The sequence below is a fragment of the Leucopleurus acutus genome, assembly GCF_964270905.1.
Source record: "Leucopleurus acutus genome assembly, chromosome: 18".
In the NCBI taxonomy this organism is placed as follows: Eukaryota; Metazoa; Chordata; class Mammalia; order Artiodactyla; family Delphinidae; genus Leucopleurus; species Leucopleurus acutus.
This window is the reverse complement of record NC_139160.1, coordinates 63,694,969-63,720,965: the sequence shown is the minus strand read 5'-3', so window position 1 is coordinate 63,720,965 and position 25,997 is coordinate 63,694,969. Positions and strand designations below refer to the sequence as shown.

General features: G+C 35.9%; 1 protein-coding gene across 1 annotated transcript; it reads right to left on the bottom strand.

The window, feature by feature from the left end:
• GPR180 (G protein-coupled receptor 180) lies at positions 1-25,997 on the bottom strand (the record flags this gene model as incomplete). Its single annotated transcript, XM_082859522.1, has 9 exons — positions 1-356; positions 1,344-1,421; positions 3,357-3,548; positions 6,485-6,642; positions 9,904-9,953; positions 10,096-10,276; positions 16,751-16,951; positions 23,270-23,428; positions 25,853-25,997. The coding sequence occupies 9 exons, from the start codon at positions 25,995-25,997 to the stop codon at positions 198-200; spliced, it is 1,323 nt and encodes a 440-aa protein (XP_082715648.1). The 3' UTR covers positions 1-197.

The following is a 25,997-nucleotide window of genomic DNA, read 5'->3' as shown; positions in this document are numbered from 1 at the left end:
GTTTATTAAGTATATCTCAAAACATTTATTACCTTTTTTTCAGTTTGGTACTGCTTAAATGCAGTTGTATAAATAACATGCTCTGCTTTCTCTGTTCAATTTTTCATACCAAAAGTATGAAAAGAAAAGTCACTGTATTTGAATCCTTATTGCACTCTGGTAAATAAATTTACTTTTCCTCTAAAGAAAATCAAGTATCAGAAGTGAGGGCGACTTTTGTGTCCAGATGATATGGTCAGTGGCAGTGTTACTGAGGAAAGTGAAGAAACTTCCCAGTAAAGACTGTGGGATAGAAAGAGTCTGTAGAGAATCACCATGGAAACAGACTGGCAAAGGATAACGCCTACTGTAATGACCTGAAAAGAAAAGAAAGAGAATGCTTTACTGCATGCAAAAACAGAAATTATATTCATTTTATCATGGACCTATAAATACTTTATACATATATTAACTTATATATACATTATATAAATATATATAAATAAAAAACTGTATCTGTCCCATCTTTACTGTGTGTACATTTTGTAAAAGAAATTTTCAATAGGAAAATGAGACTAATGTTCAACTATAATTGTTCAAAAGTAAAATTCCTTTAACAGTTAGTTTATAGATGTCAAAATAAGACACAAAAGAATAATTTGCTAAACCATCTTCTCAGGGTGCATGCACTAAAGAAAGTAATAGGAAAAATCAGACTCCTGGCTAATCTAGTAATGGGAATAAAGCATGCCCCTACCTGAATGCTGGAGAGTGCTCTAAAAGCCCTTTCCGAAATTCTCAAGTCACTTCTCTATTTTTGTAGACTACCTTCCTATCTATTTACCCTTTGTAAATACCTCAGGTTCAAGAAACATTTGTGTGTTCAACCGCACACTGCTTTGCTTGTAAAGGGCTCCTGGCAGAACTCCACTTCGAAATGATGGAGTAATTCACCTAAGAAGGTAGGTATCAATACAACCAAAATGTGGCATACTTGAGCATGGCATTCCAGTCTGCAGGCTGTTAAAGCAACTAGACTGACTTTTAGAAAGCTGTCTTGATTTTTAACATTATGCAGCAAAAACTTTTAATCATTTTTTCTTAACTACAAAGATGAGTTATAAATTTTATAATTTAATTTATAAAACAGTATTATGAAATTGGCTAAAATAAGAATAACAAAAGCTATTTTCCATCATTCTGCTTATAAACTAAATTTAAATACTCACTGGTTCAATATTTTGTTTCAAAGTTTTATTTTAAAGAATCCAAGAAACCGCTGAATGGATAAACAGGCCTTTCCTACTTTAATAATTTCCCAATAAAGACTACAAAAAACTATTTTGATCATGTATATTATTTACCTTATCTCTTTGGTAGTCATTAAAAATGATAGAAATGCATGCAAGACCTGGATGGCACAAAAACCACAAGATACAGCCCTGAAACAAATGAAAAATAAGTCAAGTAAGCGCAGCTATGCTTTGTTTTCAGAATGTACCAGGTAAATAACACTACCAGCATATTTAGGAGGTCATGATTGATCTCAATTGGCCTGTACAGTAGAACTTGCAATAAAATGTAGAAATATATTTGCTATTGTTGTGACAATGATATTCTGTTTCTAATCAAATGGGTGTTTTTGGAGTATTTAAAATCTTACATCTTCCTCATACATATATTTTGAGGTTTTGATATATAAGTAACAAATCTGAGAAAAACAAGGTACAAATGTGTAATATTTCTATAAAAAACAAATAAGAATATACATTCATATTTGCATATAGATACACAAAGAAATTCTGTAAGAATACACAAAAAACTGACTAGCAGCGGTTACCTGTTTGAGATTTAGTACAAAAGACACAGAATTAGGCGAGTAGGAATGGGAAACTTTTTAACACTATACTTTTCAAATATATATGTTCTATTTTTCCTAGAACATAGCAACTTATCCTTTTCCAAAATTAAATTTGAAATAAAATAATAAGTTAATGCTAGTAGCTGTTGAAATGCTTGGTATATTGAGGTTATAAGGAAAAAAAACAAGATATAAAAAAATGTGTTCACAATGCTACTATTTGTATAAAAGTGAAGGGAAATATAAATATATATATATATTTTGAATTTTTGAATTTTATTTATGTTTTAATACAGCAGGTTCTTATTAGTTATCCATTTATACATATTAGTGTATATAGTAATATATTTTAAATTCTCTAAAAAATAAATTAGGAATTAATAGCAGTGATTATATGAGGAGGTGATAACTGCATAGATGGGAGAGAAGAAACACGTTTGCTGCTTCTTAAATACTTTTGGATGTTTGAACCTATTCAAATAGTTATATTAAAACATATAAAAATTAAAGTTTAAGAAAAAAAATTTGTACTGTTTTAAACATAGAAGAAAAGAAGAAATTTAGTTTTTAAATACCTGAAGTATATACTGACTTTTGAAACAATAAGCACTACTGTCTCTGGGAAGAATTCCGAAGTGAAATGGCCTATCCTTGCCTGTTTGGTACTCAGAGGCCTGACATGGGTTCCTAGGGCTGCAGCGGCAGCTTTAAAATGCTCCACATCTGGAATAAAGAAGGAATTTGGCCCTCCTCCGTCTCAGCCTCGTTCTACTGAGACTGTCAACTAGGGTGGGCTGACCAAACAGCTTATCAGAATGATGCTTTGAGTTGCCAAGATGATGGGTTACGGATTCTCTCAATCTGACCAAAAAAATATAACTTTCTAGGAAGGGAGGCTTCTGTAACGTTACTGACTCAAACTGTCTCCTGATCTTTTCCTTTATTAAATGGGTACAGAAAAAAAATCCATTTGCCTTTAGATCTCACTAGCATAAGAAGGACACAACAAGGGGGAATGAAGTACACATGATCTCATATGGATGACATGAAATGGCTGAAACATAGTATGTACTCAGCCTCCTGGCTCCCTCTGCTTATGCTGAAGGACAGCTCTTCATAGTTTGTTATAAAACATTGCATAATTCTGGGAGTAACAGTTCATAGTCCATTAATGACTGTTTTTTGAGACATGCAAACCGTATCCTAATTTTTATATTAAAAAAATTCTGATACTACAGAAAAAATGTAAAATCCCTATTGATAAAGAAATTATAATACAGGCAAAACGGACCTGCCAAAGATTACATGGAAACTACTGTTTCATGAGTTCTGCAAAATGGGGATAATATCATCTATATCTCATAAGTTATGAAGATTAAATGATTTGAAGCACATAGAGTACCTGGCACGTAATAAAACCTTACTAAATATTAGCATATGGTGGCTCCTTAACTTCCCAAGTAAAGCAAAATGAAGTTGATAATGTGAAGAAGTCATTTTCTAACCAAACCCATACTTTGGCAAAAGTGATATAGAACTCCCTCTTGAGTGTACTTCTTTCCACTGTGATGATCTGGTAGAGTCCACAGCCTAATGACAGCGCTAGGCAAATTCTTAAAACAATTAGAAGGATCCCTGCTAAGTTGTGGTGTGAATGGTGGCTGTGAGGACTGGTATCTTCAAACTGTTCCCAAAGTAGCAAAATACTCTGTAAAAAACAATATTTAGAGAAAAAAGTCATGTCTACTTACAATAAGGTACTTTTTTCAACTCTTTTCTATATCCCCTTAACCAGTATATAAAGAGGCCTAAGAGGCTCTAAGATTTATCAGACTGTATAAGGTGTTGATTAATAAAGTGCAAGCAGTTTTTCCTTCACTGATACCCTCAGCTGGAGAAAAGGGATTGTAATCAAATGAGACCACATGCAAGAGATAAAAAATGCTACTGTTACCGGGATTCAAGTAAGACAGCTCTAATGATGAAAATAAGTCGAAAAGATGAAGAGAATAAACATAAAACTTTCTTCTAAATCTCTTTCTTACTTCAACACCTTATTAGGAATCAAACCGTTCTGCATTCAAGCCCATTATCTCAGGATAAACTTTCAAATATCTCAGTATCTTCTGTAATCCAGAAATTAACAAGTCAGAATTGTTGATTTCAGACCTCATTCTTTTCCCACGGTAACTTCCCTGGGTAAAGGAGAGTAGATTTTCAAGTCCAACATAGCGTCCAGGGCACATTTACTTATCCTTATTTGTCTGTTCACCTTTTTTACCATATTGTTACTATCCCAGTGTAAAGCTCGCAAGTTCTTCATTAAGCTGTTCTGTTTACTGTTATTCAGTAGAAATCAGTGCCCACATTCCCTCCACCTTTACCAAACAGCAATCACTTCAATTACGATCATTTTCACCATCACACATGTCAGTAGCCCTCTGTGCTCCCTTCATTTGCCAACTCAGCCTTCAGAATTGGGTCTTCAGTGGCTTCCAAAGAATTTAGGTCGAAACTCCATTATTAAATCCAATTTTAGGCTTTATGGGGTTTACCAGCAACCACTTCCTTTCCTCATTCTCAAATCTTCCACCCTAATTTTACTCCAGCTACCATTCTTGCTAGGTGAACTCTTTTCTCATCTTGCACACATAAATTTCCTTCTTGAAACAAAAATTAGATCTTTATTACAGAAATTCATTCCTCTACGCCAAATTATACCCGTCTGATTCCTTAACTTGCATTTCTAAACGTAACTCTTTACAACAAAGAAGTGCTATTATAGAGCTATCATTTCCTGCTATGTGAGGTAATGGATATGTTAACTGGCTTGATTGTGGTGAACATTTCATAATGTATAAATATATCAAAACATCAAGTTGTATACCTTAAATCTATACAATTTCTATTTTTCAATTATAACCCAATAAAACAAAAAAAACCCACAAACTACTATTTCCCATGATTCACATTTTTCCATATTCATACTCCCATATTTTCACATACGTATGCTAATGCAGGACCTGTGGAATACACTGTACACATTTACGTGATCTCTTGTTGCCTGTCTCGTCCCCCTAGTCTGGCTGCTGTTGAGAGTCAGGGCCGTGTCTAATACATTCTTCACAAATGCTCACATAAACTCTAGGGTAGTGTTATAATCTCAATTTGTATTTGTTTATGATAATGAATTTAAATTGCAATGAAATAATGAAAATTCAATTTTTAAAAGTTATTGAGAAATGAGAATTTAACCTGATATTAACACTACGCTCCATAAATCCTGGATCAAAAACATTAAGTTGGCAGAACTTACCCTTATTTTAATCACCTCTAATTCAGTTCTTTCTCACTAGCCCTCCCATCCTGGCATTATCTCCTTTTTAAATATCAATATCTGTGATATGGTCTCTTTCTAAATCAATCATGTAAATTCAATAAACCTTCACTCAGCACCTAAGGTACTAAAATAAGTACTAGAGGTAGATGGGCACAGGCCTTACCCTTCACTAGTGAGTTTTTCAATTTATTTAATGCATTAAAACTTAGATTATGATGTCCTTTACAGAGCCCAGATGTATATTTCATTTTCATCTATAGCTGATGGTCACAAACTCAATACAAATTTTTATGTTTATATCTTTCTTCTTAATTTTTATAAATCCATTGTACGCAGGCATATGGAGATCCTAGAATAATGTCTATAGGTCACTATAGAGAAAAACAAAAAAAAGGCATAGAGGACTCTTCTAAAAGACCAAGTTTGTTTTTACATTTGTTTTCAAAAACAAGATCCTATTCTTTTTTATTCTACGTTTTGTTTTTTCTTTAATCTGATATTCACTTGAATTCTTTCATGTATAAAGTAGATTCTGGCCAATGAATGAATCTCAAATTCATTAACTGACTCATTTAATATTGAGTACTTACTAAGTGTTAGAAAATATGAAAGAAAGCTCTTAATTAGGAAATGAGAATCTAACTGAATATTAAATATACTGCACTGAAATAATCTGATAGGAAGCTCAGATTCAGGTAAATTACAATGAAATTCTACAATATACATATATCAGCACTCAGAAAATTAACAGGTTATTTATCTATCACTCTTTTTTTCCCCATTTTTTAAAAACTGAAGTATAGGTGATTTACAATGTTGTGTTAGTTTCTGATGTACAATAAAGTAATTCATTTACACATATATATACATATTCTTTTTCAGATTCTTTTCCATTATGGTTTATTACAGGATATTGAATATAGTTCCCAGTGCTATACAGTAGGACCCTGTTTATCTATTTTATATATAGTAGTGTGCATCTGCTAATCCCAAACTCCTAATTTATCCCTCCTTCTCCCTCTTTCCCCTTTGGTAACCATAAATTTGTTTTCTATGTCTGAGAGTCTGTTTCTGTTTTGTAGATAAATTCATTTGTGTCATATTTTAGATTCTACATATAACTGATATCATATGGTATTTGTCTTTCTCTTTCTCACTTACTTCATATATGATCTATCACTCTTTAAATTCATAGTTTAAAATGACACAAATTCCTCATGGGTCCCAGGTTTCTTGGCATGAGATATGTTCAAATTTGCATTTCTCAATATTGCAAAGCAGAAACATTTAGTATCACTACTAACCTGTGTTATGACAATGAAGACAGCAATGCCAGTGGACGCAGGAGTAGAATCCCACTGGAGAGGTCTGCTCTGAGACTTCTTCATTCTGACTATTGTCCAACCCATGCATAGACTCAGAAGTAAGTATAACATTTGAATTTGGGAAGCGATGTCAAAAACTAATGGGAAATGAAAAGCAAAGTCAACTGAGTTTTCACAATACAAAGAATTTTATCCTTTCTTTTTTTGGTCACACTGCGCAGCTTGCGGGATCTTAATTCCCCGACCAGGGATTGAACCTGCGTCCTCAGCAGTAAAAGCATGGAGTCCTAACCACTGAACCACCATGGAATTCCCAAATTTTATCCTTTTTGCATTGAGAATATAATTATTTTATTAACCACAAAAGACAGGCATTTTAAAAAAGAAACTGATGAAATTCAATAAGAGATATTCATGTATAATAATTCTAAAGAATTAAAATTTTGCCATTAAATTTGTAAACTTTCTGAAAATAGTTAAAACAATGGCAATACTCCTATTTTTAAAAATATATATGTGTCCATATCATATCTTTATTAAGGCCAACTTTAAATCTCTTTGTGTTTCTTATTCTTCTTAGTTTTTCTAATCACAATCTATAACTCACTGCTTATGAAAAGAAACAAATTTTAAATATAACTTCTGCAATGTGGAGAATACTTCTGGGTTGTTAATTTTTTTTGGTGGCTGACCTATAATATGAAGAGTATTTTCTAAACCTATCAATAAGAAATAGCATGACAATAAAACGCAGAGCTGCTGTAACATCCAATTATGTTGGCCCTAGTGTCAGAGTCCTGAAGACGAATGAAGCGCTCCATGCATTAGTGTGATGTGCCACCCGGTGGCCATCGCTTACACTGCAGGGGAAGCTGGCTGTGGTAGAAAAGACGCAACGAAACCGCCTGCACCCAGTTCAGTGCGACAAGAAAATAACAAGCAATAATACTTCAACTGCCATGTGTATTCATTTTAGAAGTTCTATTTACTGATTTTTAAAAAAATTATTACTTTTTCATCGGAGTGTATTTTGATGTGGATTTTGGAATAAACATGTGATCACAATTCAACAAAATAAAACTTTCTTCAAATTGCCATTTATAACTTTGATGTCTATGACTTTTATTTCTTTTATATGAAGATATTCTTAGAGAAACAGATAAAACTAGCTGTAGTATCAAACTTATATTAAAAGTTACAAGCCAAAAACTTATTAATAATAGACCTTTTCAGCTTTATTTTGCCATATTTTTCTCCAGCTCTGCCACCCAAATTAAAACCGGATACTTTACATTTATGCTTATATACTTGTAATAGCGAATTCTAATACTGAACTGTCACTACACTTTAATGATATAAAGTGTCATGGCCTTTCAGAACAAGCACAATTTTCTTACACCATAGATTTTAAATGACTGTGATGCTAATTATTTTTATTAAACATTTCACAAATACATATTCAGTTATTTAAAGAAGTTAGCCAAAGGAATATCCCTAGATAAGTTGCTAATTAGCAAAAACAAATACTGGGGAGGAGGGAACACTGATTTTCTGGCTCATTTCTTTACATACTAAGTAATGCACATATTGATATAATACCATAACTGTGAGGGTAGGTAGACACTGCTTATCTGTTCTTGAAAAATAACTAATGTAGATAAAATACACAGATGACACAAAAACCCCATTCTGTGGAATTTGATTAAAAATCTTCATTAACCAAACCTGTTGTCAGAACTACCAAAAATGATCAACATTGATTTATTGCAGTTTTTTTAAAAAGACTTTTGCTTTTAACTTACCATGAAGATGCCAGACAGCCTAAAACACTGTTTTTTTTTTTTTGCTGTACGCGGGCCTCTCACCATCGTGGCCTCTCCCGCCGCGGAGCACAGGCTCCGGAGGCGCAGGCTCAGCGGCCATGGCTCACGGGCCCAGCCGCTCCGCGGCATGTGGGATCTTCCCGGACCGGGGCACGAACCCGTGTCCCCTGCATTGGCAAGCGGACTCTCAACCACTGCGCCACCAGGGAAGCCCCCTAAAACACTGTTTTGAATACAGTAGACACTCACAAAACTTCAAAAGTCCTTGATTTTAGTAACAGCTTTGCTACTGATGGGCCTCTGTGTGCTTTGCCTCTTTGGACCACAATTTCTTCATCTAAAATGCATAAGCTAAATTATTTCTATGCTCTGTCCAGCTTTAAAACTCTAGGATTCTCTTAAACATCCTGAGTCATCTAAGAGAAAACAGGGGTTGAAACCAGGGTTCTAGTAATGTCAAAAAAGGAGAAGCAACTCTTGTTCATGCCCAAGAGGTAAACAGTATCCATCCTCTTCACAAGGAAAAGGAAAGATTCTAGAAGTTTTAGAATCTTAAAATAGGCAGCAAGATCAGGATAAGTGGGTCCTGAGATGTTTATAGAGATTACCATAAGATACTCTATTAAAGAGTGAGGAGACTAGAAGAGAAATATGGAAATATAAGGAAAGTAAATCCTAGAATGTCTTCGTATTCAGAATCTGCTTTTTTTAGAGCAAATCTTAACTTGTTTTTCAGGATTGAGAATGGCATATGACCTGATGTCCCTCTAAAGTTCCCTTTAAAAAGTCATGATTATAGGAACTTTTAGTTTTTCACCATCATATTTAATTGAAAAACTACTTCACAAAAGTTCCTCTTATAAATTAAAGAACAAAGCTGAGAGGTCAGCTCAATTACAGGTATACTCTATGGCTCTGGGTTAGAAATAGAGACAAAAGAGTCACAAAAGGAATGAAAAAGGGAAAAAAACCCTTTAGCTTTGTGGTCAGAAAATTTGGGTCTAAATCTTGGCTCTACCATTCACTAGCTGACTGACATTTGGGAATGTACTTCCTGTCACTGAGCCCAGATTCTTTATCTGCAAAATAGGGATAAGCATATCTACTTCACTGAGTTTTTATTGAGGACAAAAATGAGAGAATGTGGGAATCTCCTGGTGGTCCAGTGATTAAGACTTGGCCTTTCCAATGCAGGGGGTGCGGGTTTGATCCCTGGTCGGGGAGCTAGGATCCCGCATGCTTTGCAGCCAAAAAACCAAAACATAAAACAGAAGCAATATCGTGACAAATTCAATAAAGACTTTAAAAATGGTCCACGTGAAACAAAAAAAGAGAGAATGCATATAAATATGCTCTAAAGACAATGAAGAGCTCTACACATTACCTATGACTGAGAAGAAACTAAATAGGATATGTGGAAACTAAATGTATAACCCTGTTTCCAGTTGAGCTGAATCTAACCAACCTTGGATAAAAAAACTGTATTATGACAAAAAGTAATTGACAAAAAAGGAGAACATACAAGAAGCAGACAGCAAGTTTATGTTTTAAAAAAATGCTCAGTAAGATACTCACATTCTGCCAAACTTCCCATAAAAGGTACCCCTATTCCATCTTTGGAGTAACTGAAGAATTGAAGAGGAGAATATTAGCATCAATTACAAGTATGAAAAAAATCATTCATAATCAAAGCAAGCATAATTTTGGTGGACTAATTAGGATTAGTTAGACGTAATGATGAACACAGTTTTAATGGTTTTGAGTTACCTGGAGAAATGAATGTAATTAGCAAAAGCGGAACCAGCTTGTAACAGCAATGCAGTTGTCAGAACCTTTAAAACCACGTGCATGGGTCCTCCTTTCTTAATAGCCTGCCACAATGATTGTGCATAAATGCAAGCAATCACAAAGTACACTAGGACTAGGAGGAAAAAGAACTCATGTAACCCTGTGAAGAGAAGAAAGGAACAAGCCAGTTATAGTGTTGGGTTGCTTTCAAACCTTCCCATCAGTATATTTCCAGAACTTGCTTTTTAACTGAAGTCATAGCATTTACTTTTGTAAAAGAAAAAAAAGGAAGACTGTTGAAACAAATAATTTTCTACTTTAGGATACAGTTTTAACTATAAGAACGCAGATTAAACTGAAGTCAATCTATAAGAAATCATATTGGTCAGGGAATAAGCCCAAAGACTAACCACAGATCATAGTTTTGGTCGAAACAGTAAATTAAAACAATGATTTCAGAATTCAGTTAGATATGCTTTTTTACCCCCCAAAGTGGATTTCTTTTATAAGACGTTTAAAAATAGATTTAGTCAGTCAATAAGAGTTTTATATACCCTGACAATGATTCTCAAAGTGTGAGCCCTGTGCCAGCAGCACCATCAGTACGGAAGTAGTTAGAAAGGCAGATTCTTGGGACTCAACCCATATCTACTGAATCAGAGATTCTGGGAGTGGGACCCAGCATTCTGGTTTTAATAAGTCCTTCAGTGATTCTGATACAGCTAAAGCCTAAGAACCAAGCTCTGGAATGTATCATACCCTTAAATTCCCATTTGGACAAAGCGTCAAAATACCTGTCACGACCAGGCCTCCTTCTGAAGTAAATGGCATTCAGCTCTGTCAAAGAGGAAAACCTATGGAGACCATGGGACTCCACTCCACAGGTGACTGAAACTGAAACACCTGACCAAGTGGCTACCAATCCAAAGACTAGTCACTGGCCAGCAGCATCACTTGGTTCTCAAAGATACGAAGCCAGTCATGTTCCCTTGGGACATCAAACCACAAAACATAGAAAGGATGAGGCAAGAGAAACTGGAGTTGAAAAGAGCTGATGATGGAGCAGGCCAAAGGAGTCAAACCAGGCCATGATGAAATCAAAATTCTGGGCAAGCAGAAATTTTGAATGAGCAGAGGGAGCTAGTTGGTAGAGACAGGAACAGAGCATAGGAATGTGCAGATTTTATATTAAAAATGGTCCCAGTCATTAAGCAGCCTCCAGTTTCTACCAGCAGCTTTTCAGTAGTCTTCACACATCCTCAAGATAAACACCCCTTTTTCTGTGTTACCTGGAATCTTTTGACTGTGTCTTCATTTTTCGGAAATTTCAGAAAATTTTATAACGAACGAGGGGCCAGCTTTGCGTTTAATGGCTTACATTTACTTGGTTACATCTAAACCTAGTCCCTAATATTAGGGCTTTCATATTCTATCTAAATAACACTGGATATCGTGACAGTGGCTATAGCTGTCTCCATTGAATCTGTGTATGAACGTCTAAACTGTACTCACTTCCATTCCAACTGTGACCCCTGAATCTGCTCTGGCTTCCCATGTGGGATAAACTCCAAACAACAGGCAGAGAAGGGAATATTTACATTGTATGGAAAATAATTTTAGAAAAGTAATCCAGAAGATGCAAACAGTAGGAAAAATACTCAATGAACAGTTCAATCTCAATCACGTTTTTGGCGTTGTTAGGAGAAAGAGAGAGAGAGAGAGAGAGAGAGAGAGAGAAAGAAGTATTTCAGCCACTGGGTGTCTCTCTTGCTCTACGTACATAAATGTTGATGGTCCACTTCTCTAGTCTAGGTGAGAAAGTATGTTTAGACTTCAGGAAGAGGATATCAAATAACAGAATGGGCATATTTTCTTTTAAAATTCCTGATATAGAGGCGTATTCTAGCTTTAGAAATAATGGGACAAGAAACCTGGGATTGTTATAGTAATGGAACAAGGCAGAAAATAAGCTAAACATATTATAACTGTGTGTCAGTAAAAGTATGCTATCCTGTGTTCTGAATCTGTTTTTACCTTTTCTTCTTAGTATAAAGAATTAAATATGGCATTCTATTTAAATTTTTATTTATTTATAATACTTCACAAAATATTCATTACAAGATAAGGTTTCAGCTGCTATTAGCTTAGAAATGCACCATGAAAAGAAAATCCCAGACTATTTATTGAGAACCAGAATAATATAGGAGGAAGGGACTTTTGAAAATAAGACACATGTCACTAGCAAAAAATGTTTTAGGATTATTCAAGATTAAATGTATCTTCCATAAAAAGCTAACACGGTAACCAAAAAATTATTTCATTGAGATAATATATTAAATAACTTGAACTAGGACATTTGTCCTACACTTTGCTCATTGCATTTTGCATAAATTATTCCTACCTTGACCCTGATACTTTAAAGATAAAACTCTGGGTCTGCACTCAAATGTTCTTTTAAATAAACCACCTCTAGGGAAAAAAGTCTGTTTTTTTTTTTTCTCTTCAATCAACTTTACTTTTGTTCTGCTACCATCCTTCACAGGAAAGTAATCTACGTTCACCTTGAAATTAAAATCTAATTTTAAAACAGGTGGAGGGCTTCCCTGGTGGCGCAGTGGTTGAGAGTCCGCCTGCCAAAGCAGGGGACACGGGTTCGCGCCCCAGTCCGGGAAGATCCCACATGCCACGGAGCGGCTGGGCCCGTGAGCCATGGCCGCTGAGCCTGTGCGTCTGGAGTCTGTGCTCCGCAACGGGAGAGGCCACAACAGTGAGAGGCCTGCGTATCGCAAAAAAAAAAACAACACAAAATAACCAGGTGGATACTAGGTATTAACACTTACATATACACAAAAGAAGAAAAACACTCTTAAATGAGCATGCAGTAGGTGACAAACACTTATGTTATAAGGGAATGAGCAGATTTTAAGGAAAACTTAACTGGAAGCACTGGCAAAATTCAGTAGGAAGAAAACTTCCAGGACAGCTTTAAAAAAATTCAGTTCCGGCTAAATGATGGGAGATGGGAGAAAATAGGGTAAGAAAAGGAGAGAGTCAATGGGTCATGAGGCAGCCCCTGGAACACTCTCGCCTACCTGTGATGCTTGTTGTCTCAGAACCCCAATGTCCATCCTACCCTCAAGGGTCTCAAGATAAATCCTGATTAGTCTAAACCAATTAGAGAAATTCCAATATTCCCTTTCCCAAAGAGGTAAACCTAACCCTTTACTTCGACATGTTGGTTTACCCTTATCACCTTTCTGATACCTTCACTTACATTTCTCTTATGATGTTAGACAACAAGGTCACGTGTCGAGTTCTGGCCAATGAAATAAGGGAGCTTCTGGGAAAGGTTTCCTTGCTCTTAAAAAAGAGACATTGAATTTTGCAATTGCCTAGATGTACGGCCCAGACTGCTGCAGTTAACTTTGAATATGAGGGAGCTGACAAAGCTGACAGTCAGAGGATAACAGAGTAGGATAATGTTAAATAAACTACCCTGAAGAAGCCTCAGAAATTATTGTTATGTAAGAGAATTAATTTCCTTATTGTCTATACCACTTGCATTAGAGTTTTCAGTTACTTTAAGTTACAGAGCCAAAGGTAAGATCCAACCCATTATCTTTCAGGATAACGGAGGAGAAAAGGGAACAAGAGAAAATAATAAACATATCTGGAATCTTCAGAACAGTGAGATGGCAGGTGTGACAGAGCCTGCAATACCATTCCAATGAAAACCAGTCTACTTTAGACAATAATGCTTTAATTCTCAGGATTCTGAGTACTTCTTCTTTTGGTCTCTACCAATCACAAATACAGTTAACAAGGATTCTAAGTTTTTAAGAGGTAGTTTTATTTTATTCTACCTTGAAGCATGATATTCCTATGTAGTATTTTGTCAAGTAGCATCAAACTTGCCTTAGTCTACATTCAAAAAAAACCCCTCCAAAACAAAAAAACCTAAGTCTGTAAAATACAGGACTAACTAAAGTCTCGTAGATATAAAATACATAGTTGGTTTGAAAGAAAACAAACTGTAAGATTTAACCAGAGTAGCATATAACATTAATTGTAGCTTTCTGCACCAGGTTATTCTAATTCAAACCTCTAAGATACATGCTTTAGCAGTCAATTCTCAGTAAAAAGCATAGCAAATCAATTTTCTCTACTTAGGGCAGAAAATTAGTCAAATGAGGAAAAGTTTCTAAAATGAACTAACTGGGAATTATTCCCTGGAAACAAATTCTATACCTGAGGCTACAGAATAGGAAGAATCCCTCTTAAGGCTCTACGCTGAAACCAACACATTACCAAAACAATGTGGAATATGGACTTTTAGCTAAGTGGTTCTGCACATTAGAATCAACTTCAGAGCTTTGACCAACTACAAGTGCCTGGCTTCCACTCCAAAACCAAGTCTCTCTCTCAGTCTCTGGGGGTGGACATCTGTATTTTTTCCAAAGCTCTCCATATGCACGCACAGTGACAGGTTGAGAACCACCGATTTAGACTTCAATGTAGAATTAATCATATTTTAAGGCATTTAAATAATAAAATGATGTGATCCTTGGAAATTATGCCAGACATCTAGCAATGAATACTTTTGAGTACTTATGGCACTTTTTAATAATCAATCCCTACAGACTAGCCTTGCACAGAATCCCATGCTTAATGAAAATCCATGTTATAGTGAAATTTCTTCCCTTATTTAAATACTCTTGGTGACATGACCAAAGTAACTCTCCCCATTCTAGTATAAGAAAGACAGATTTTAGACATACTATAAGTATCAAATCAAAATCAGTCACAGGAGAAGACAGGTCAAAAGGAGTCAGGACTAAGAACTGAGTCAGAATGGTTAGTGGGAACCCTAAAGAAAAAGCTAGCCATAATTCAGGGTGTTGAAAAAAACACTAGAAGATATGGGCAAGGTTCAGGATGAGCCAGGGTAAGGATGACTGACATTCAGTAGTCCAAGCACCACACAGGGCACAAATGTCATTGCTTTATGGCCTACGGTCAAAGTTCAGATATCAAACTGGGAATGAGGAAAGAGTCCAGAAATGAGAGCCTAATAAGGAGGCAAGAAAAAGAATATCAGGATCCAGTGAGTCTCATGGATCCATACAATAAATAAAACAACCTCGAGCCTCCACTCTCCTGCCTGAAGGCAGGAGAGGGAAGGGCTACCAGATGTGGACTCCACTAGAGGCAGTAGGGTTTGCATGTACAGTGACTACAGAAGAGCATTACTTCCTGCTGAAGCCTGACCAGTCCTAGAGATAAGTGTCATATGAAATAATAAAGCCTTATGGTTAAAAGAAACCTTAAAAGCAAGTTAATCCAACCACCCATCCAATGCTATCACTAGACCTGGGTTTCATCAATGCCTTTCCAAACTATGTAAAATAAATGTCAGTATCTCTTACTAAGATAAAAGAAATGGTAGGACAGAATTAACTTTCAATAATGATCTACATTGATCCAAAATAGTATCAAGTGAAATTTAACCTTTACATTTATTTGCACTCAAAAACAATTATGTCATTTCCTTCACAGTAAAGGCTTTTAGAATGAATTATTTTTAAATGTTTAGGACCCCATTCTGTCACTATGTAAGTATTTTCTCAAACTAAAGGATATTTTTAAAAAAGTTTCTTTCTTCATACATTAAGTCACTTGTGACTTATTGTTTATAACACAAGCTCCTTGAGTTGCTTTTCTAGCTGTGGCAATTTACACTTTGAGCTTAACAACTGGTTTAGTCTAATGTGGCCTCAACTCCTGGCCTACCTCCACCCACTCACCTTGATGGCAAATGTAATGCAATGGGATTGAACTTTTCTCTAAGCAGACTGACTCTTCCAAGTGGGTAATGAACTCATGAAGAGGTAAACACCTAACCCTTTTTTTGACAGATGGCCTAGAGATTTTAGTTTTCATTATGACATGTTAATTTACAAATCCATAATATTTTATAGCATGTCCACCATTAATCACAAGAAGTCATTCATTTCTGTTTGGGCTAGGAATTCACTTCAGTAGGGCAGAACATAAAATTTTGTCAACCTAAAATTTTGATGAAATATTTTATGGGAGTAGATTTAATTTTGGAAAGTTTTATCAATTTTGATCATTTCAAAAATGGTTGCAATCTCCAATAAAGGCAACCCCTAAATATGTTCAAACAACCTAGTAAAGGACAGCTATACAAAGTAGTGGAGTTTCTATCTCACTTAATCACTGGGTTACTAATTTAGACTGCTCAGTTTCTTAACATTTTTCTGTTTATAAAAATAAAGCTAGCTTATCATAAAAACAAAAAGATTTAGAATGTAGAAACTGAAAATTATCCATAATTCTACCACCCAAAATATGGAAACAATCTGTTACTATTCTTGTACTTCTGTTTATTCTCCGCATTTTTTAACACACTTGAAACCATACAATACAAAATTTCCAGTTCTGTTTTAAAACTTAATAGTACAGCTGTTACAATTCTATAAGATTTAACCATTTGTCTACTGTTGGACACAAGTTGTTTTTAATTTTCAGTATTCTAAAAACATAACATGAAGATACTTGTGCATAAATCTTTTTCTGTATTTAGGACATATATTTAAATACATATTCTTACCAGATTCTCCAGCACTGAAATGATCAAATGGATTCCCTTCAGCATCCGGGTTTAGTAACATCATTTCAAATGGGATATCTTCCACCTGAGAATTCTCATTGTCCTCTTTGCACGTATACTTGTCTGCATAGAACACGTGCCACATTTGTGGATATGGAATCTGAGACACTGTCAGATTATGTTCAGTCTGATTCATGGCTACTTTAAAGAGAAAAAAAATAGCACTTTCAAACCAAAATTCTCAAATGTATTCATTGTTTTAGTCACATAAGCAATTTGAAATGAGAATTCTTTTGTTTAGTTCTTATTGTCTCAGTAGTCCAAGCCCTGATATAGTATTGGAATAAGTTCTGTAAGCATAAAGCAGGTAAAAATAATGTATTTTAACCAACCAAAGGAATCATTATAAAAGTTCTATGAGATACCACAAATGACTAGAATAGTTTCACTGAAACTCTGAATTTCAATTTTAAGTATTTTCAAAGTTTTCAAGTGAGTTAGCAACACTAAAAATTTTTTTGTTGTGGTGGTAAAATGTACACAATACAAAAGTTACCATTTTAACCATTTTTAAGTGTACAGTTCTGTATTAAGTATATGCACAATGCTGTGTAGCCATCACAGTAACATTTCTGAAAATTACTTGAGTTAAATTTAAAATGGAGCATTCAACTTTGGAAATTATTATATCTAAAAACTATGACTGACAAACACCTTCAAAAGATTTCCCAAAATCTCTTCCTGATTTGTTATTCTTTAAAAAGGTACTAAAAGTCGAAAAATAGAAGTTACAGGAATGAGTTGTTATACTGGGTCACATCTATATAGTGTGTTGGGCTGGGGTGGGAACTCATGAATGTTGGCCTCACACAGACCTGTGCTTACATCCTGGCTCCAATACTTACCTTCTATATGACTTTGGGCAAGTTACATAAGCAATGACACTCACTTTCTTCATCTGTAAAATGAAGATAATACAGCAAAGAGCTGATGCAAGGACTAAGTTATATGAGTCACTTAACATGGTATCTGTCATATAGTAGTTGCTGAATAAAGGTTAATTGTCCTTTTTCTTTCTTTAAAATATGGTGATTATACCAATAAGTGGTTCTCAATCCAGGGTAATGCTACTCCTCCGCAGGGCATTTGAAAATGCGTAGGGACGGTTCTGTTGTCACAGCAATTGTTCTCAACTTCAAGATACTTGAAGCGGGGCTGTGCTAAACCTCATACAATCCAAGCTTACGTGACAAAGACCCGTTCTGCCCAAAATGCCAGTAGCACCCCCTTTGAGAAACACTAAATGATGTCTAAGATCCCTTCTCAATCTAAAACTATGATTCTGACCTAAGAGAAACTCACTACTACCCTGAATGTTGTAGGAAAGTGGCGTCTCAAACACTATGTGTAATAAAGACAATGGAAGAGTTAGAGAAGCAAGTCTTACGAATCATATTCATTACTTAACCTCTCTAAATTTCTTTCTTCAGTAGGAAACTTAAGATACTTGCCCTCTCTGACTCAGAGTTCTTGTGAGGAGCAAATGAGACAGTATATGAAAGTCCTGTGTGGAGAGTCTGATTCTCTATAAAGTAGAGTATTCTTAAAATATATGATTATGTTGGGTGCAATTCCCAAGTCTAGATTGCCCCCACTGCATGCCAGTCAGTCTTGATCTTTTCCTCAACTGAAAAAATGAAACTTTTTAATAAATAAAATACATTTCTTGAGATAACTGGAAATTTGTATATGGAAGAGATTTTAGAGGTTATTATGAAATTATTCATTTTCTTAGATGCAGTAATGGTATTGTTATGGTAATGGTTATGCAGAAAAATGTCCTTACTCTTGTAAGATGTATGCTGAAATACGGTGAACTGCTCAAGGCACCCATAGCTTATTTTCATTTCAGTTAAAAACAAAAATCACACACATACAAACGTAAAGCAAATATAACAAAATATTATTGATAAAATTATTAAATCTAAGCCAAGGATATACAGATGTTGGTTGTACTATGCTTTCAACTTGTATGTATAATTGAAAATTTTCCTAATAAAAAGTTGGAGAAATATTATTTATACGTTGTCTTTATAAATGAGATACAGATTTATCTTGTCAGAATTCAAATTTTGAGGACTTAAACTTTACATTTGGGAATTTCATTAATAGTAGTTAAACTGGACAAGATGATTTTGTTAAGAATACCACAGCACTGATTTTTTGGATAGCTTAATTTAGCTGACATTTATACTGTTTTTCTTACTGCACAGCTTCTAGAAAAAAGTAGCAAAGACTCTAGTTTCTCTAGTTTCTGTTAAATTGATGACCTTTAATAAGAATTCAATATATGATCAATAGCAGCTCAGAAATAAGGCTTTTGAAATGTGCAGCTCAAAATTATGTAATCTGGACTTCATTATATAAAGGCTTTGCTGTATTGAGGTTTTATCACTTGCACTTTTTCTCTTAGATAAAACAATATAAAAATTTAATCATTATATTTTCACCAATACACTTTTTGATGTTTCATTTTAAATTATGTAGATCTACATCAAATAAAAACAAAAGTGTGCTTCATAAAGTGATATTGGCCTCAGTTTTTGTCTTGCTGCCTTTTTCAGTACGCCTAGGAAATAAGCCTCTTGACAAAACTGCATGTTCATTGTTTCTGAAACAAAAGACTACAGCACAGCACGCTTACTGTATGCTGATGTAATGAGTACCTCAAATATTAACAAAACTTGAATTGCAGAGAATGGTGTTGAAAGGCTAATCGCCCAATAATATTATAGAGGAAATGAATACTGTTAACAAAATTACCCAGAATAATAAAATACTAACACCTTTAAGTGATTTATACAATATACCAAATGTACAAGAGGAAATATATGCATATGATGTAAAAAGATAATACTGAAAATGTTTTATATACAAAGTTACATTTAATTCTTATAATCTGACAGCAAATTTTTTTGCATATAAACTCATCATTTTCTGTGCATTTAAATATCTTCTTTGTTTGCTTTAAAAACCTACAAAATAGTTTTTATCATTTAAAAAAATCTGATGTTTTATGAATTACTGAAAGAGAAAAAAGCAAAGACTGAAAAATAATTTCTCAAATATTAATTTGGGAGAATGTATAATCACAAGCAACATTCAACACTGAGATTTTTCAAATCTACTAATCTTTTCATAGTTTACAGCAGCAATAAGGTTTTACATAGGAGTTAGGCATAGTTAATGGGCACATCACCAAGTAGGTGAAAGGCTATTAATTCTTAAAAGCCTCATTAATGGTCAGGAAATGAGAATTATTTCTATAAGGAATTATTTTCAAATATGTGATACTACTACACTGTCATGAATTTAAGGATATGCTTTTTGTTTCAATGCATCAAAGCTTCTAAATAACAATATACTATAAATATGAAAATAATATATAAAAGTTGGAGAATACAGATTTTGTTAAGACTTGGCTTTTGTTAAGGGAAAAAGAACTGATTACATATGTAGAAAGTGATATATATGTCATTAGTACTCAATTTATTTCAGACCTCCAAATTTAACAAAAAATCTTCATTCCTCAAAAATTCCAGTTTCCTGAGATCTTCCGTTCCAACAATTCCAAAGAATACCCTTGCACTTAAGAGTAGGGAAGACGAAGGGAAAACAGAAAAAGAAACAACAGCAAGAGGTTTTATAAATTATAGCTCTCTACATATGCAACTCCACCTAAAGAGTCATAATTAGAATCACAGCATTTTAGGACTTTTAGGAAGCTTAGAGAAAACTAGTCCAACTTCCTTGTTATACAGATAGGTGAAGTGCAGCTCAAAGATAACAAGATCTTATTACAAGTTACTAGCAGTGATTCTCAAGTTTAGCTGTCGTTGCAATGCAGCAAGTCTCTCTATATACTTAAGTTCTGTGACTGTAGGTATTTGACTGATAAAAAAAAATTATGTTTTTGCAAGCATATATAGTATATGGTATAATATTGATCATGTAATATAAGAAAACAAATCGATTCCTATAGCTCAAAGCTTTAAACTGTCTGATAAGTTACTATTTCATTTAATTTCACTTTATTTTATTTGGCTGTGCCGGGTCTTAGTTGTGGCACTTGGGATCTTCCTTGACGCATGTGGGATCTTTAGTTGCTGTGTGCAGGCTTCTATCTAGTTGTGGCCTGTGGGTTTTCTTTCTCTAGTTGTGGTGCGCAGCCTCAAGAGCACATGGGCTCTGTAGTTGAGGCACGCGAGCCTCTAGTTGAGGCGCTCGGGCTCAGTAGTTGTGGCGTGCGGGCTTAGTTGCCCTGCAGCATGTGGGATCTTAGTTCCCCGACCAGGGATCGAACCCACGTCCCCTGCATTGGAAGGTGGATTCTTTACCACTGGACCACCAGGGAAGTCCCTGATAAGTTTTTAATAGAGAAAGAAAAAGACTTTGAGGTGCGAAGTACAAATCAAATGACCTACTAACCAAAAACCCCTCAAGCACTAAGTTCCATGACAATTCATCCTACAAATACTAAGTCAATGCTTAACTGAGCACTAGTGTATCATAAATTCTCACTCATAGTACCATGTAACTAACATTCATAGTCCTTATCACAATAGCAGTTTCACACTTATTCACAGTGAACTTATTTATACCCTCAGCAGCCTTAAGGACTGTGAGAGTGTCAGTATTTTGGTCCCTTGATGTATCACTAGTGCCTAGCATAGTACTGGAAGTGCTGTGAATGAATGAATGAATAGACCAAAAGAGCCCTGCTGCTCTCACTGATTGATTTTATAACAAATAAATAAAATGTAAACTTGTAACTAAAACAAATGCTGTGGAGGAGAACAACAGGCTCTAAAAACTCAAGTGTTAGTGGATGGACGAGCCAAAGAGGGGAAGGAAGAAAAAGCAGAGGAAAAGCCTGTACAAAGGCCCAGGGTGGCAATCAAAGAACACCTGCGCTACAAATAAAATGAGGCCCAACGGGGCAGTGCTGTGAGATGAAGCTGGGGTCGGGGGTAAGCAACAGCCAGACTCGGACGGCTCTGCTGATCAGATTAAGGAGGGCCGCCTTTGTCCCAGAGCAGTAGGAACCCACGGAAGTACTGAAGGGCCTGGTGAGGATGTCAATGTGACATGATCAAACCTGCCATTCAGAAAAATCACTCTGATTCCAGAGGGGCACCAGCATAGCTGCAGTGGCCAGGTAGGAGCTACTGCAATAGTACAGGTGAGAGATTACGGCAGCCTGGAATAACATGGTGGGGTTAGAGATGAAGAAAAGTAGATGAAATCAAGAGATACTGAGAGGTAACTTACGAAACAAGAAGGGGATAACTGGGAACAGAAGGCTAGAACATTTTATACATATGTGGAACACCTAGATGATTAAATTGGGGTAGAAAGGAAAAGAGAATTGATGATGAGCATTTGTATGAATTTCCCAGATATGTTCTAAAATTCAGGGTTGAGGTAAATAACTTTATGTAACCGTCTTTGATAATTGAATCCAGTCATTCAGGCTTCTTCAGCATACTGTCAATGTCATCTCACAAACCTAGACAAAACACAACGGGTGGCAATGACTGGGGACTTGTACTCTTATCCCTACTCAGGTTATGAGGGAACCCGACAGCTGCTAAGACTAAGACTGGATGTTTAGAAATGGCAGTGCTTTACTGACTAGACTGAAAGAAGAGTCAGAGACTCGTCATTATGCAGAACAGGGTAGTGGAAATACAGGGGGGAAAGGGGGGAGGGATAATTCCTATTTTTTTCTCATGGATGTCTCATATTCCTAATTAACAACCAGTTAACTTCCAAGGGGTAAAATGGGTAGCATGGCATATGTTCTTCATCTCTATATTAAAAAGATCTGCACTCACTCTGGATGGCAAACACCCTAATGCATGGGACAGTGTTGATGAGAATGGAACAGCTCAAGAATTCAGGCAACTAGAATAATAAAAGTAGAGCCTCTCCAGAGGCAAACCTAGAGGTTTATAAATGATGTGGGGCTGGTATATTCTAAAATGACACATTGTGTCACCATATGACTTGGTCCCGAGTCCCAATAACATGTTGCAAAACAGCATCACTTGGGCTAAATTATACAATTAACTGAGATAATGCAAGCTTAGTGTTTAGCTCAGTGCTACCAGATAATAAGCATTCAACAAATGTTATCATTCACTCCATGCTGCCACTTGGTCAAAATATATCTGCCATATTGGTATGAATTATGTGACCTGTGAGAAGTCTGAATGTAGGAACGTACACCTTTATAAATTATCTGGATTTTTTCCAAATATTTTGAATAAGAGGGGAAGAAGGCATTCTATGTTTTGATCAAGGAAAAGATTAGTTTCCTTAAACTTTAGCTTAAAATGTACTCAACAGTGTGATATGTGCTGTGCCATGAAACATCTAGATATGTAAATACTATACTCCCAACATTAAGGAAGAAAAAAATATACATAACGATCAAAGAAAAAAGGATATACTCACTTGTCAACTGAGCTTTGGATAATTTTTCGCTACAACTATAACCGTGACCGCTTTCCTGCAGCTTTAGCCATTCCTGGGCTTGGAACAGGTAGAGTTTAGCTTCCTTTCCAATGGCTACTGCTATGTCATTGATTCTGACGCAGAGAAGAGCATGGTCACCTGGACATTAGAACAAAAATTATCAACTAGTTTGGTCTTGTATGGGACTGAGACGGTAGGACAATTCAATACCTCTATTTATCAAAATGGGAATTAAAAGAGCACAGTTTTTCTTAAATCTCATTTTAGCTAGGTAGGTCACATTAGAATGACCATCCCATTCAGATGCAGGTCAAGAGATTATTCACATTAATTATCCAAAACAATGTGTGGTGTTTCCTTATACTTCAGCTGATAACGCATGGTTTTTCACTGAATAAACAGCCACTTCTGTAGGTAGACATTCACTGTGATAGAATTTTGCCTCATTTTACAACCACTCCACATCTTTAACACTTGCCTATAAACTATCCATAGAAATTTCCTGCCAAAATTTCTTTTGTTTTTTAATATAACATGGCTGTTAATATTTAATTATTTTTTAATATAAAAAACAAAAACATCTTATAGCAAGAAAGGTTAAATAAATGAGTTTTGGGGTAGACCTGATACAAAATTTGACATCTGTGACTTTTACAAAGGAATTTTCAGAACAATATATGTTGTAAGACAACTATAGAATGAGCCTTGTTGCACACAGCAACTACATTTAAGGCCCAGAAGAGAAACAGCAAAAAGTAGTTGCCTCTAGGGAAAGGGACTCTGGGTGAGGAGAAGGGAAACAGGGCTGTTTTTTCATCTGAAGATCTTTTTATTCTCCTGTTTCTGTTGTTTTTACTATTATCACTTTGACTAAACATTTTAAATAAATTTAAAGTTATAGTATGTATCAAAAACCGTCTAAGTCTCTGATATAAACTAATTACATTATAAATTATCAACAGCCTTAAAAGTGACTCTAAGGCCCTATTAACATCTTAAATCACATTCTGAATTAGAGTTCATATTTCAGTACTGTATGGTCTTAGTATTATTATTTTCCTGAATTCGAATTCACTGAAAATTGGTAATAGTAAAACACACACGCACAAAAGATAGTGTGTATGTTAATATACTTGGAACACTCTATTCCTCAATCTTACCTGAGAAATCTGGATTTACTATATGTTTCTCCTCTATGTTTATCAGGTAATCACCATGAAATATCAGGGTTGTCTAAACCTGTCTGGGAGTCACGAGTACAAGCTGCGTCACAGCTTCCATACATGCCAGATTTTCTGGTAGTGTCCAGACTGTACCATTTATTGTAGTGACATTACTATCACTGTCAATAGTCAAAGTATAGTTACAGCCAGTTGAGTAAGTAACTGAAAATGTTACCTAAAAAAATAATAAAACCCTCGAGTTTCTTCTTCATTCACCCAAGATCTACTCCACAATAGATTTTGTTAAATGGATTGCATCTCTTTTCTCAGTTATTTTTAAAACTTCAGATTAAAAATAATAAAGTTTCCCTTCCCTTCACACCAACAATTCTGTAATTCAATACTTTCAATTTCTTTCCCAACCAATTAGCTTCCTGTTTTTATTATCTTCTTCTAAGAATCCTCTCTAGGACAGTATTGTGATCTTGCATCTTTTAATGCTAAAGACTCTATGAATCAAGGATCCTAACCTCATCAAAGCAAATAATTATTTGAGATATAGTAGTAGTCAAATTAAGTAGTATATACCAAGAAAAACATCCAAATTTTGAGAGTGCAAATAAATGAGGCAAAAATTAGAAGGAATGCAGATTCATTCATTGAAGAATTATGGATTTTTGAGGGAGACCAGAAGGGAAGAATCGAATGCAATCTCATTCAGAAGGGCCACAGAGGATACAAATTATGAAGCTTCCAAGATACACTTGCACGCATTTCTGTAAAGTTAATTCTAGCCCTCGTGGTCCACAGTAAAGCTACTCCTTTCGTAGGGAGGTAACCAAACTGTCCCAGCAATTGTGACAACTAGATTATCAGGTGCTTTTGGGGGAGGGGTGGGTGATTCCAAAACCTCTCTGCTGCAAGTAGGTTTTAGCAAACTGATCTTAAGACAAAAAGAACAAAACCCAGGAAATCTAAGTTCTGGGACTTCACGAATTACGGTGCCTTAGTGTATACAATCAGGCTGAGAACGGAGCGAGCAAAGGATGCTTCTTTAAGCGAAGGATCTCGAAACTGGCAGCAGGAGAGTCATCAGCACATTCGTTAGGACAGGGAGGAAAGGGGAAACGGTCTTTTAGGTGCAGAATACAGCCACCAACCGGGGGAAGTGCTTACAAGGATCTGGGGAGCAGCAACACAGGGGCTGGCCATAAACGCATCCCACGATTCCGGGAAGCTGCGATGGGGGCGGCTGCCGGCCACGCGGGAAGCGCAGGTGAGCTGGGTGAAGTCCCCAGCCTCGCCGCCGCCGGCTCCCGGCTCCCCACGCGAGGCGGGGAGGGAGGGGCCGCGGGATGGGCCCACGAGCCTTCATTCCTCTCCCCGCCCCCGCACCTACCGTGGAACTCGAAGTGCCCGATGCTCTGGCCTTGAGCGTCTCGGGCCGCGGCGCTGCTGAAGCTGCCTCGCAGCGTCTTACCCTGGCTGCCGGGTGGCCACCAGCAGCAAGTGAAGGCCACCGCCAGCAGCCGCAGTCCCCCCAT